Source organism: Callorhinus ursinus, unplaced genomic scaffold (assembly GCF_003265705.2).
Source record: "Callorhinus ursinus isolate GAN/ISIS: 27379988/994484 unplaced genomic scaffold, GSC_fseal_2.0 scaffold27, whole genome shotgun sequence".
NCBI lineage: Eukaryota > Metazoa > Chordata > Mammalia > Carnivora > Otariidae > Callorhinus > Callorhinus ursinus.
Genome location: NW_027397089.1, coordinates 4227236 through 4242635, shown reverse-complemented (window position 1 = coordinate 4242635; position 15400 = coordinate 4227236). Strand labels below are relative to the sequence as shown.

Here is a 15400-nt window from a genome sequence, read left to right as displayed (position 1 = left end):
TGTACTAGAAAAATATATTCACATCTACTATAGTGCATCTATGAGATAGGACACATATGGATATTAACTATCAAGTGAGGGGTGCCTTTAGGATGAGAAGAATTTCAAGAAGTGGCAAAAGGATCCTATTTAGATTCGGTCACAGTGAGGTCAGGAAATAACCATAGATATAAAAAAAAAAATCACTGACACAGCTGTTTTTCTGTTTCTAATAAAATGCTAAGGCAGAACTGACCTCAACACTAGAAGTCTTTGAAACTATCATTAAAAAAGTACAGTTATCAATGTCCTTCCTGGCCTTTGTTGGACAAGTACAAACGAAAGCAATGATAAAAGGAAGAGTAAAAATAAATCTCAATTAAATTCTGACTTTTAAATTCTGATAAAATATCACAGAACCCCCAACTGACTATGTATGGTTGGGAACATCAGAGCTGAGTTCTTAAAGCCCTTGACTTCTTCGTATCAAGTGAGAAGGCATCATAGCCATCCAGGTGAGGGAGGAGGGCATCCTGAATTAGCTGTGGCAGGAAAGATGGAAAGAACTAGGCAGAAATGAGAGAGAGTCTGGAAACAGTAATGACTGGATTTATAGTAGAGTTTATGTTCCATACTTGCTAGTCAAAGAAAGGTGAAGGGTTTTAATCTTTTATACATAATGAATCCATTAGAGAAAGAGGGCTAAAACGGGCTCTTGGGTGTGTTATGACTGAGTGGAAACTGCTATTCCCAGACCCCAAGGAACACAATAGGACATTCAGTTAGAACTACTTCCCTCCTGAAACACGAGCATGAGTTTGTCTTCTTCCTGCATGCCAGGATCAGCCTGCAGGGGGCTCAAAGACAGGGGGAACATTTCACCAGCTGAGACCTGAAAACTGACTACAATATCGAAAGGTATTTTTATAGAATCACTCTACAAATGTCACCATGTGGTTTACAAGCCATAAGCATGGATGTCAGCTCTCCTGTCCGTTTGTCCAGATTCAGGAAGAGAACCACTGTGGGAAAAGCATTTACTAGAATGTTCCCTACTTGCCAAGTTCTGTGCTAGGCATCAGCAATCATGGAATAGGACCTAGCAAAGCCCCAAAGTATTCCATTGCAAGTAGAAAAATAGAGCTTAATAATTAAAATTATAGCAATAAAAAAACAAAACAAGTAACTGTATTTAAGACAATTTTAGGTGTATACTCACAAAAATGATCCTGCATGCTTGAGTACTCCTTTTATTATTTGAGGAAAAATGAAAAAGTAAAACTGGAATCCTTGTGAAGAACTATGTATGACATTTTCTGCTAAGAAAGGTATTGGCTGAACCTACCTCAAAAGTCATTTCGAGGAGGTTTTTGGGAATCTGCATTACTCCCGTGTCTCCTAGCTCTCCCGATACACAGATCCAAGGGTTCGATGTGATGATCGCATTGCTCAGCTTTTTGATGGGGATGATCACTGACCTATATGGAATCACTGAAAGAACAATGCTAAAATTAAGTAAAAATTACAATAAAATTCTCCTGATAATAAAGCAAATATATATTAATGACTCTGCTGGCTTTCATAGGTAGTTTGCTCATTATGATCTATCAAGATATACTTAAACAAAGAGATGAGATTGCCTCTTCCAGTCTAGAAAGATGAGGTCCAGTTTATAAATCACAAGTCTCAACACTTTTGATGGTTTCCATGGCATGTGTATCACCAGGTATGCATGGCATGCAGAGTATCACCATGGTGATATATATAACTTCTACATTTATAAAAAACAATCCCAGGCATTAACACCAGAACTGACTGCTATACAGAATTTTCATTGCTTTAACATTTTAAATTTTGTTCTAAAATCAAGTATATAAATGAACATGGTTACTGATATGGTTTCGTATGTAAAAGGGTGTGAATGACTTGTTGGACACTATCCCCTTGTTGCTAATTTTCTCGGGCAATGTTTCAGAACGTTCCCATCCCAATTTTTTTTTCAATATTTTATTTATTTGATATAGAGAGAAAGACAGCGAGAGCAGGAACACAAGCAGGGGGAGTGGGAGAGGGAGAAGCAGGTCTCCCGCCGAGCAGGGAGCCCGACGTGGGGCTCGATCCCAGAACCCCGGGACCATAACCCGAGCTGAAGGCAGACACCCAACAACTGGACCACCCAGATGCCCCATCCCAATTTTACACCATGATAAGCAAAGCCAAGAGTAATAAACAATACCATTCTGGACATAAACCACATATAAACCACAATTGGAAAGTTATTGAGGCCACTCAGGAGGTACAAGAGGAGCCCTGGGGAAAGAATCAAAATGTAGAGAGAAATTTGTGTGCAGTCTTTTCCTTCTGAAGGCTCTTCAAAAGGCACACCACTAGATGTCACTGTCCTATCACCATCTTTTGCTCAAACAGGATGGCTCTCTATACATTGCACACTCCCTCCACTCTCTTTTAAAAATGGGGATGGCTCAAACACACTGGTGCATTTTCATCCCTCAGAGTCATGCTTGTTTTTGTTTTTTTTTTAAAAGCAGAATCAATTTTTGTTGGTATCATTGGGATTTCTGCTCCTTTAGTCCTAAGAAGGTGTATTAGAAACCCTCCTTGAAAGATCTACACATAGGATGATACACATTTATTGGACAAGGTGCCCAGATACAGCCTCAGAAAATGAGATCGTGGTTCAATGTACTCTTAGATGAGGAAAGTGAATGGGATAAATGGTTCATTTCCCTAATTTTACATAAATGACTTTATGTTGGGTGAATAACCTCCCTTTCTGTCTTTTCATTTTGGCTGAAGGAAAGGAAAATGTCAGAGGAAAGGCCATACTTTCATGGTTTAGTAATCATCAGAATCAAATGGGTTTAGAAACTGAAAGCAGAAGAGGTTAGTGCAAGACTTTATTTTAGGTGCCAGAGGCTTCTTTCATTCCCTTTCATGGAGAGGATTAAAAAAGCTGCAAAAAAAAAAAAAGGGTTTAGGGTCAGCAGTTCTGAGCCTGCAAAGGGACCACAGATGCACAACAGTGATTACATAGAATAAGGAGTAGTATTATTAAACTTAAACTATTTCTTTCATGAAGATCTCAATTCTTAGAAAAGTTACTTAAATGAAATCTATAGATATAGGTAGGATCTTAGAAATCCTAACTACCTCTGCTATTTCTTTTCTTTTAAAACTGCACATAACATCTTACTTCTTTTTTTAAAAAAAAGGTGTATTTATTCAGAGAGAGAGAGGGAGAGAATCTCAAGCAGACTCCCCACTGAGTGGGGAGCCCTGACACAGGGCTTGATGTCACAACCCCGAGTTCAGGACCTGAGCTGAAATCAAGAGTTGGGCGCTTAACTAAGCTGCCCAGGCCACCCCTAACATCTTAGCTTCTTATACCAGCAGTAATGTACTAAACTGACTGATAGTTTAGATACTAATGGATAGCTGATAGGTATTACTGGTTGGCCCAATACCCAGTTCAGCTCCATTTTTCCTTGTCTGCTTCTATCAGAGACTAGAAAGCCAAAACCTACAAATTTTTGGCCAGTGAAATGTTATATTTATTGGGATTCCTTAGAAAATCCCGTTTTTCTAGCACAGGTTCTGCCCTTTCCTTCTTGGCACTCCTTCCTGCTAGAAGGTGGATTGAGAATAGCCATCTTGTGACCACGAGGTGATTAGCACACACTCAGGACTGTCTAGGAAGAGAGGGACAAAGACCCTGGGTCCATGAACGTACTATGGACTATCTTGAAACTTCTCATTATATAAGAAATATGAAACCACCTATTTTTTTTAAAGATTTTTATTTATTTATGTGGCAGAGAGAGACACAGTGAGAGAGGGAACACAAGCAGGGGGAGTGGGAGAGGGAGAAGCAGGCTTCCCGTGCAGGGAGCTCGATGTGGGGCTCAATCCCGGGACCCAGGGAGCATGACCTGAGCCAAAGGCAGACGCTTAACAACTGAGCCACCCAGGTGCCTCGAAACCACCTATTTGTTTAAAGCACTGTTTTCCAAGTTTCTGATTCTTGGAGCAAAACATAATTCCTAACTGACAAAAGTAAAAATCCTCCAAAGTGGGGAGTGAAGAGGAGCCGCTGCACATAAGCATTAGTACTGGTGAATAGAATAAATGCTATAATTTGACTTTCCATCAAAAACACATATCCAGTCAGCATTTACTCCCTCTACAGACCTACATTATTCAGTAAGGTCTTGAAGTCTTTCTGAATCAACAAAGTTTAATGATGTTTTATACGTTTATTATGGTATGCTGATTTTTAAAATTTTGTTTTTTTTTTTTAAAGATTTTACTTGACAGAGAGACACAGCAAGACAGGAACACAAGCAGGGGGAGTGGCAGAGGGAGAAGCAGGCTTCCCGCTGAGCAGGGAGCCCAATGCGGGGCTTGATTCCAGGATTCTGGGATCATAATCTGAGCTGAAGGCAGATGCTTAATGATTAAGCCACCCAGGCGCCCCAAAATTTTTTGTGTTTTATGTAAGATACTGGACCATTTGTTTAATAAAACATTTTTTTTTTTTTTTAAGTAGGCTTTAGGCCCAACATGGGACTCAAACTCATGACCCTGAGATCAAGAGTTGCATGCTCCATGGACTGAGCCAGTTAGGCATCCCTAATCAAACATTCCTTTTTAACATCCAGCCCATTTCCTTCTGCAGACTGGGCTTCCTGGGAAGCAGATGAAGTCAGAAATCAGCATGGACGATGTTGCTCCTGGGATCACCACGTGGCTGAGAGAGAAGCTGAGCTGTGACGTAGTCACAGTGAAGTCCTCAGCTGATACCATAGTAAGTTCTGGAACAGCCCTATGATAGTCCTAGGATGCTGGCTGGCCCTGCTAGGAGGGATCATCTTGGAGGGTTGGGGGTGGGGGGAAGGCAGTTTGTTCTGGTGAGGCCCTCCCCACAGGGGCTGACAGCTGAGGGCTGCCTTCCCGCAGTCCTCCCAGCTGCCGGGGCACAACCTTCATTCCTAAATAGAGGTCTGGGGCCAGCCTCACTCACAATGTCTATCTCACTGTACTATCATGCATCTCACTTTTAAAAATATAAACTTTTATTCCATTAGTTGCCTGAGCAACTCTTCACTTAATAGCCAGTTCTCCAGACTTACTGATAGTGGTGAACACACTGGTGAAGCAGAAGTAGTCAACCGCATTGAGGGAAAGAAGATGGTAAAGAAACTGCTCTCTTTCTTCTTCACAGCGTAGAAAAGCATAACGCTTATAAAGCTTCCTAGGAATGGGTAAGACAAGCACAAAATAATAGTATATTTTTCATGCTTTTCATTATGTCTGGTACTAAAAATAAACACCTTCACTTAGTCAAAGCCAAATACATTAATTTTACTTTTAGGACTCAGTCCTAAGAATATAAGAAGAAGTACGGGCAAGGTTTATTCACAGATGTCCACTAAAATGTTATTTGTAGAAGGAAAAATATATCACGGTATATGCATACATTGGAATACTGTGTGAGCATCGAAAATAAAGTTTATGAAGTGTTTTAACAACAACAACAAAACTACTACTAAAAATAATAATTTTTATTAAGCACTTATATTTAAGCACTTTTCCAAATGTTTTATAGTTGTTGATACATTTAATCCTCATGATTACCCTGGATGAAGTAAGTCTACTAGCATTCTCATTTTATAAATTAGGGAAAACAGAGATACAAAAAAGTTAAGTATCTTGTCCAAAGTCATTCAAATAGTAAACAGTAAAGGCAGTATTTGAACATAGCCATTCAGTCTTCACAGCTTAAACTCTTACGATATAGTGAAATGTTTATAATACACTAAGCTAAAAAACGGATGATACTGGGGGGCCTGGCTGGCTCAGTTGGAAAAGCATGCAACTCTTGATCTTGGGGTTGTGAGTTCGAGCCCCAAGTTGAGTGTAGAGATTACTTAAGAATAAAATCTTAAAAAAAAAAAGGATGATACTGAATTGTAAATACAGTATAATCTTAACTAAGAGAGCATGCATAGAAGAAAGTACAGAAGAAAACATGTGAAATACTTGGTATTTACCTTTATGTAGTGGGATTTTCTTCTTCAAGTAAGCTGTATACCCAACATGGGGCTCGAACTCATGACCCAAGATCAAGAGTTGCATGCTCTACCAACTGAGCCAGCCAGGTGTGCAACTGTATGTATGTATTTATAAGTAAACTCTGCGCCACATGTGGGGCTTGACCTCATGACCCTGAGATCAAGAGTCAAATGTCTCTACTTACTAAGCCAGCCAGGTACCCCCAGGCACCCAACCTTTATGTAGCACTTTATGTAGTTTGGCCACAGTGGCCATGACTGATTTATAATGGGCAGGGATGGGTGAGGGGAGTAACCAGTTTCAGAGAACAAGATCAGGTTCACAGGTTATACCTCACTTTGCATTCTTTATCAACCCTACTCTTTGGACATTAAGACTCATCTTAAAATGCTCCAGGGGTAAGTAGCCCAATTGATGATGTGTACAAATGCAAAACTACAAAAAGAATATTACCATGATGAGATTCCAACAGTCTTGAGATCTTTGAGATCTTTGTTGAATTTTTTGCATAGCTTTGCTCTAGAGACCTAAGTTCTCAGCCTTCGAATTAGGTCTAACATATATATTATATAGATGATGCATTTTATCTAAGAGGGTTTCTTGATGGAATAAAGGGAAACCTATTAAAACAGTTAGCAATTAAGTAACATGCATTTGATTGCTTTCCTGGCTCTAAACAATTGAATGTAAGCATTGGCAAGACTCTCAAAAGAAACCTGTTAATGCGGACTTTTTTTTTGCTACTTCAGGTTTTGCTGTGATCTTAAATTCAACCTATATTTTGGATGTTACTGTCAGCCTATGTGGACTAGTTAGCTTTTTTTCTGGTTGAGAACAGAGCAATCTGGCCTTTGGCTGTCAAGTTTGGTGTGTCCTCCCAGGTAAAATCAAATACTATGTCAAACCATGGAGTTTCCAATGCACATGCCTGTTAGAAAGGAAGAACACATGTGCACAGGAGTCAGCAATTCATGCTGAAGTCACCAGTCTGCCAGTTTATACAATCTGCTTTGCAGACACACAGGTCACAGAAGCAGAAATGTCTAAGAGGCTGTCTCTTACTTGGTGAGTGGCTGGTTGGAGAGCAACTGCTTGAGATGCTGGGACAGGAGCTTCTTTTCTAGAGATAGTCTTATCCACGCCCGAGCTCGTCCAACGTCAGTCTTGATCTCACTCATGTTCTGAATATGCCTACAGAACAGTAGCAACAGCAAAGATGTAGATCCTAAGAATAACCTTGAGCTGGAAAAGAACTAAAGCATTACAGCACTTTGCTCAGAACACTTCTTTCATACTTAGCAGAAGTGTGAACGGGTAATAAACACTTTATGTTGATTAAACTGTTCAAAGGTTCCATCTGAATCATGAATTCAGTCCCACATCAGAATTACCATTACAACACATGCGCACAGGCAACACCCTCAGATAAAGCAGTTAACACTCGTTTATTCTTTCAGATTTTATGTTCTTGTTTCAGTCTCATGGTTACCTGTAACCTGGCAGTTGATGATTCCTGACCCTTAGGAAAATAAAATAAAACACGCTGAATATTTAAGTTTTATTAAAAATACTTTGTCTAGTTTGACTATCTGTCATAACTTTAATCCACTGAATTATTTTTCAAGTAGTTTCTGGACAACATATGGAAAATATGAAATCTTACTTTCCATGGCACTTGAAGACTGCCCTTTTTTTTTTACTTATAAATTCAAAATTCCCATTTTTTTTTTAAAAGATTTTATTTATTTGAGAGACAGAGAGAGGTAACGAGAGCAGGAACACAAGAAGGGGGAGTGGGAAAGGGAGAAGCAGACTCCCCACTGAGCAGAGAGCCCGAGAGAGAGAGAGCCCAACATGGGGCTCAATCCCAGGACCTGGGAATCATGACCTGAGCTGATGGCAGACATTGCACCAGCTGAGCCACCCAGGCACCCCTGAGCTTATCTTCCTAAATGATTTTCCTCCTAAAGGGGAAGAAGGATTGGGCAGAAAGGGCAAGCCTAAGGGGCAGGGTAATTGTAGAGCCACTACAGTGAGTCACTAAAAAGTCTTTGTGATTGTGACCCACCATCCCTTCCTCTGATTTTTTTTTTTTTATGTCCAGAATGACTCATCCTAGCTGTAATAAGTATTACAACAAACCCTTTTCTCTACTGATTCTAAGAATTCAGAATAAGGAATATCCTCCCTGTAAAATATACACATATTCTCTCTCTCCCTTTTTAAAAAATATTTTATTTTTAAGCAATCTCTACACCCAACATAGGACTCAAACTCATAACCCTGAGATCAAGAGTCACATGCCTCACCAACCGAGCCAGCCAGACGCCCGTCTCTTTCTTTTATCCTTTTCTTTCTCCCTTTCTCCTTCCCTTCCTCTCTCTTAATCCCTGGATCTAAAGATTTAGGCCCTCATGCCTCAGTACTGATATGTGATCAAAGACTCTTCATAAACGAGATGCAAAGCATTATATCACATTACACAGACACACTGACGAGGTGGCTTAAAAACAAGTCAGAATGAGGAATTAAAAGAAAATTCTGTTGCCATTTTTGTAGGGCTTAGCCAACCTCACCTCATTTCTAAGAATTTTTTCAGAATTTATGACACACTGATTTTATCTTTAAAGGGCTCATTCCAGTATACATGGTCATGAACAGAGAAAGCTGTTGCGAGGCAAGCGGCCTCACAGACCCTGGTTCTTACTGATGGTGCTGGCAGTGGGGGGACACTTGACAACCCAATCTGGCACCTCCAGCATGAGCCTATGAAGCAGCACTGGCTCTTCCTCTACCCCGCTGACATGTCCCAAATGATGACACAGTTGACTCAAAGCAACAGAGGGAAAATGCTCAGGCATTTGCCACTTAAGAGTTCAACAGTATTTATAAGGTACCCTGTGAGTGTAGTGCCAAGTAGGAGCTCACATAACTGAGGAATACCAAGCTGATTCAAAGTGTATTCACTGAAAATGAATCTACACTAGGTTTGATAAGCACTTACGCTGTATAATCTTGTCCTCAGTATTCTTTCTATTCTAAAACAGTAAAATCGGGGTAGGTGGCAGCTCAGCTGGTTGAGCGTCTGAATCTTGATTTCGGCTCAGGTCGGCTCCGTGCTGGGTGTGGAGCCTGTTTAGGATTCTCTCTCCCGGAGCGCCTGGGTGGCTCAGTCGTTGAGCGTCTGCCTTCGGCTCAGGTCATGATCCCGGGGTCCTGGGATCGAGCCCTGCATCGGGCTCCCTGCTTGGCGGGAAGCCTGCCTCTCCCTCTCCCACTCCCCCTGCTTGTGTTCCTGCTCTCACTATGTCTCTCTCTGTCAAATAAATAAATAAAATCTTAAAAAAAAAAAAGGATTCTCTCTCTCTCCCTCTGTCCCTCCCCCCACCCCTCCTCAAAAAGAAGATAAAAATAAAAAAAAAAATTAAAACCTACTGAAATAAATTTTATGTTGGCCTTAAGCAAGTTATCTGGAGACATGGTAGGTAAGAATGACAAAGTGAAAAATAATTATAATTTGAAAAAACAATCTATGTTTAAGGAAAATGAGAAGGACTGGGATACATAATGTGCAGTCTATTTTAGGTAGCAATCAGCATTCCCATCATAAAATTATTTACGCTGTTTTTTTTTTTTTTTTTTTTTTGGAAAGAGGCATGGAAGTTGGGAGATGAGGCCTCCAGACTCTTCTCCTCAAGCCCATCTTATTCACTGGCACCAGGGAAGTAACTGTTTAAAATACTGGCTCCTTACTATAATTCCGTTGTTCCAGAACCTTCAAAACTCATAGGATACAGTCTGAACTGTACCAGCTCACATTTAAGACTTACTACCCCTCAGCTCAACATATCTTCCTATTCAAAAAAATTCCATTCCATACAGCTGACTCATAAGACTCTGCATTCCATTACCTGAAGTACTTTCTTCTTGTTTCCCTATTTGATTCTACTCGTGTCTGAGACCTCAGCTTCTTCTAGATACCTTTCCATGACCTCTTCAATGCATGAAATCCTATAGTCTAATTTGAATTTGCCATGTACAGCTTATTACTTTTATCATTCTCTCTTGGTATACATTTTTCTCAGCTTGTAAAAGCTCCCTGGGGAAAGGAGGCCACTATTCCTTAGCAGCCCTGCAGACTTCTTTGTATCCTATAGGGCCTAGCACATAACAGGAGCTCAAAAACTCTTTTGCTTTGTAAATATCTATCTAACTTTATGCTTTAACTATTTTTATGCATTGTGTTATTAAACTATAATCCAAATCTTTTCTTTTTTAAAAGATTTTATTTATTTATTTGACAGAGAGAGACAGCGAGAGAGGGAACACAAGCAGGGGGAGTGGGAGAGGGAGGAGCAGGCTTCCCATTGGGCAGGGAGCCCGATACCGGGCTCGATCCCAGGACCCTGAGATCATGACTTGAGCCGAAGGCAGACGCTTAATGACTGAGCCACCCAGGTGGCCGTGTAATCCAAATCTATTAAAAAATTTGCTGTGCAGTTATACCATTTGAATTTTCTTTTAATTGGAATAATTTATTATAGATAACTATATGGAATTCAACATATTATACAAGTATTGCTTCCAAAATAGATCCTGTTAATTCACAGAAAAGCATATATGGCATGGATTAAATAACTTATTTACTTGATTTATTTCTAACACTGCTACAAAACTTTGTAATTTAGAAAAATTTTTTTTAAAGATTTTATTTATTTATTTGACAGAGACAGAGACAGCGAGAGAGGGAACACAAGCAGGGGGAGTGAGAGAGGGAGAAGCAGGCTTCCCGCTGAGCAGGGAGCTCGATGCAGGGCTCGATCCCAGGACCCCGGGATCATGACCTGAGCCGAAGGCAGACGCTTAATGACTGAGCCACCCAGGCACCCCTAGAAAAGTTTTTTAAAAAAGATTTTATTTATTTGACAGAGAGAGAGAGAGAGCAGGCGCACACACAAGCAGGGGGAGTGGCAGAGGGTGAGGGAGAAGCAGGCGTCCCTTGAGCAAGGAGCCCAAAGTGGGGCTCGATCCCAGAACCCTGAGATCATGACCTGAGCCAAACGCAAACGATTAACTACTGACTGGGCTACCCAGGCGCCCTTAGAAAAGTTTCTATGTACTTTGTCTCATTTGTTTATCACAAAAACGAGTGAGAAGGAGATCATCATTATTTTGCTTTAAGGATGAGAAAACAGAATAATTGAGTCTAAGTGATCCATTCAAGGTCACAGAGATAATAAATATTATTCTAGAGATGTCATCCATTTTCTACCAATTACTTTTTCCTCACACATTCTTGGAGAAGCTCCCCTTCCCCAGACCCAGAACACACAACTCTACTTACCACCATGACCTATGGCCCCATGATCCTAATCCTTCAGCTAGAATAGACTGAATAAGAGGAACGTGCCTGATCTAAACTGAGCTCACTAGATTTTCTCTCAGAAACTAGGAAAAAAAAAAAAAAGAAACTAGGAATTAGTATACTGGAAGAAAACCAAGTTCGTTTTTGTTGAATGCTAAAAATAAGAAACAATGTTAAAGCCAGGGCTTGGGCAAGCATGTGCACAATAAAACAGAAAGAAAGGGGAAGGGGGGTAAGGGGAGGGGAAGAAGAGCAGATGTGAAGGGAGAAACAGCTATGATTTGCTTCCAGTGAGACAGTAAGAGTAATCTGTGACAAGACTGTTAGCAGCCAGTTTCTCTTCTTGCATTCTGGAAGACACCCTCATATATCTCCAATAAATCCATCCCTTTTTACTGAAGCAGGTCTGAATGGGCTTCTGTTCCCTAAAACCAAATGATTTCTAAGAGTGGCAGTACCTCTAAATTTGAATCCACATTTCCTGAATCCAAAATCAGTGCTTACTTCACAATATGTATCATTAACAAAACCCAGTATTGTTTGTTCGTTTGTTCATTCATTCACTCACTCACTTAAACCTGGTATTATTTGAGAAATTAAGGATTAGCTGATTTTAGTTTAAGTTCATATTCTGTACAGACATAAAAATTCCTCAAAATATTCCTTCCCAGGGTAACAAAATCAATCATAGCTACTTAATTTTAGTGTAGAATAAAGCCAGATACTCATAAGCACATATGTACACATTATTAGTAAAAAGATAAATAGGAACTAGCTAATTTACCCTTAGGTAGTTTATTCCCATCTTTACAAATAAAATTTTTCTAGGATTTACTTAGACATCCTGTTCATTTGTTTACATAGTCAGAATACCCAGACTTGGATTATAGTATTCACAGTCTCCTTGGTCATGTAATATTCTCTTGTACTCCTCAACATCAATTACAATATCATTAAGAAAAAAAGTCTGTTTGAACAGTTAGATGACATGTACATGGCTACTCTGGAAAGAAACTGGTAATATTGGTAACACCATGATAATCTCTTTTAAATGTAGAATCTGTACAATTATTTACTGTCCCCAGCCTTTCTCTATGGAACAAAAAATCATTCTACAACGGACAGTCTGGTGATACTTGGCATCTACGAAGGTTTTGGGGAGTTGTCTAAGATACTAAGACAAAGGGGAAAGCCTTTAAATATATCTGTCCTGGACTCAAAGCTAAGCAATCTGGTGCCAAGACTCTTGACAACTATGAGGACTCAAAGTGCCAATGTCTTTTTGCCTCAAGAGATTAACCTGGAAAGACAGGAGGTACCAACAGAGACATATGCCCAAGAGAGAACAGGGACTCAAGAGAGGTATACTAATCTTGGAAAATTAGTTTTTTCTTTAATTGTCTAGACTGAAAGAAATCAAGGTTTATTTTTATTTTTTTTTTAAAGATTTTATTTGAGAGAGAACAGACAGAAATAGCGACAGGGATAGTGAAAGGGATAGCGAAGAGAGAAGAGGGAGAAGCAGGCTCGCCACTGAGCAGGGAGCCTGACATAGGGCTTGATCCCAGAACCCCAGGATCATGACTTGAGCTGAAGGAAGGGCCTTAGCCAACCGAACCACCAAGGCGCCCCTAGAAATCAAGGTTTAGAATATTACTTGGGTGTTTTTCTTTAAGGAAAAACATCTGTATCAGCTATCCAGGTAATGATGAGGGACTAAAATGAAGCACTTGTCAAGAACCTGAAAACAGGGAAATAATCCTGTCCACTAAGAGTAAAACTCTAAAGTAAATACATTTTGAATAAGAACAACAATGTATAAAATGCCATCTTAAAGGGGCAGAATGGAAGCAGAGAAAAGGGAGAGACAACCACCGGCAATGTTTTCTTCAGAACTTCCTGAGATGCTATCAGTCCCAAGAGCATGAGGATCACTAGTGTAGAGCTGGATGATTAGGCTTCCACATCTCTGCTTCTGAAGATAGCAAGCAGTCTTCTAATTTTTATCTAGCTTCCAGGCAGAGAATATCTGTATTGGTGAATGAGTATCAAGTCATCTGGTTAGGGAAATAATGTTTTGGTTTCACTGGCTTCCTGTGACTCTCTCCTTACGTGGTCTAGATGTGACCAGAGTTGACAGATGACTGAACTCCAGCCCATTATTTTTACATCTCTCTTAGGTATTTGAAGTAAATGTCTTGGTTAGTAGGATTCAGTATCTTAGAATTTGACTACATTTTGGTTTACTAATTATTTGGTTTCTGAGCTCATAAAGCTGAAGAGACTCTAGCATATGGACTATGAAGACCTCAAAAGAGTGCTGCTATGTATGCCAAAAGAAACTGGGAAGTCATACCCATCAGAATGGCTACTGTTAAAAAAAAAAAACCCAGAAGATAACAAGTGCAGGTGAGGAGGTGGAGAAATTGGAATCCTTGTGCATCGCTGGTAGGAATATAAAATGGTACAGCCGCTGTGGAAAAGAGTATGGTTGTTCTACAAAATATTAAACATGGAATTACCATATGATCAAGTAATTCCACTTCTGGGTATTTGCCTAAAAGAACTAAAAGCAGGGACTTGAAAAGATACGTGTATACCCACATTCACAGTATTCACAATAGCCAAAAGGTGGAAACAACCCAAATGTCTACCAATTGATAAATGAATAAACAAAATGTATATATGTAAGATGGAATCTTTACCTAAAAGAGGAAGGAAATTGACACATGCTACAACACGGATAAACATTATAAACATCTGATAATGAAGATTTCAAAAAGTGTAAGACGAAGTGAAACAAACCAGATGCAAAAAGCATGGTTCCCCTTAAATGAGGATAGGCAAATTCACAGAGGTAGAAAATTAAAAAGTGGGTGCCAGGGGCTGGGGGAGAAGGGAGAATGGGGAATTATTTATTTATTGTTCAATGGGCAAAGAGTTTCAGTTTGGGATGACAAGAGTTCTGGAGATGGACAGCAGTGATGGTTCCACAACACTGTGAATACACTTAATGGTAGGTTTTATGTTTTATGTGTATATATATGTATGTATACACATAAAACATATATAAAATTATTATATATGTATTTGTCACCCATTCTCTCACCGACCTCCCCTCTGGTAAGCATCTGTTTGTTCTCTATAGTTGAGTCTAGTTTTTTTGGCTTGTCTTTTTCCTCTTTGTTCATTTGTTTTGTTTCTTAAATTCAACATGGGTAAGTGAAATCCTATGGTATTTGTCTTCCTCTATTTCGCTTAGCAGTATACTCTAGCTCCATCCTTGTTGCAAATGTCAAGGTTTAATTCTTTTTTATCATTACCACAATTTTTAAAAAAGGGGTGTGTGGGTGGCTCAGTCACTTGAGCATCTGACTTTTGATTTTGGCTCGGATCATGATCTCGGGGTTCAGCCGGGAGTCTGCTTACCTTTGTCTCCCTCTGCCGCTTCCCCCCCCCCGCTCACATGTGTGCTTGCTCTCTCCTAAAAAAATAAATAAATCTTAAAAAAAAAAATAGAAAGATAGCAGAATCTATGTGGTGGGTTTAAGAACGTGTTCATTGTAAAATCTTTTGACTTTCTTGTACAGTTAAAATTTTTTATGATAAAATGTTAGGGGAAAAACCCTGAGAAGTCTTTTTTTGGCAATGCCTTTCTACCTTATGAAACACTTTTTGAAAGCAATCAACCAATCACATTTTTTCTTTTTAAAGTAAACTCTATGCCCAATGTGGGGCTTGAACTCGGGACCCAAGATCAAGAGTTGAATGCTCTACCGACTGAGCCAGCCAGGCACCCTGCCAACCAGTCAAATTTTATTAAAAGCATCTATCATTTGGTCAAAACGTTATTTTAGGATACTTGGCGGTCTTTTTTCATATTTTTTATAAGACAAAGACTGAAAAGTGAAAGCCAAAGTAACCCTTATGTGTTAAGTCACAGGATATCGATTTTTCAGTTGA

At 39.6% G+C, this 15400-nt stretch overlaps 1 protein-coding gene across 2 annotated transcripts in view; it reads right to left on the bottom strand.

Moving 5' to 3' along the window:
• DENND5B (DENN domain containing 5B) overlaps positions 1 to 15400 on the bottom strand; it is a 182814-nt gene that overhangs the window by 11499 nt on the left and 155915 nt on the right. For both annotated transcript variants that reach the window (XM_025879559.2, XM_025879560.2), the window contains 3 exons: positions 7135 to 7263; positions 5130 to 5251; positions 1325 to 1470 (listed from right to left, as the gene is read on the bottom strand). In XM_025879559.2, coding sequence (XP_025735344.1) covers positions 1325 to 1470; positions 5130 to 5251; positions 7135 to 7263 — 397 coding nt within the window. The remainder of the gene's footprint in view (positions 1 to 1324; positions 1471 to 5129; positions 5252 to 7134; positions 7264 to 15400) is intronic.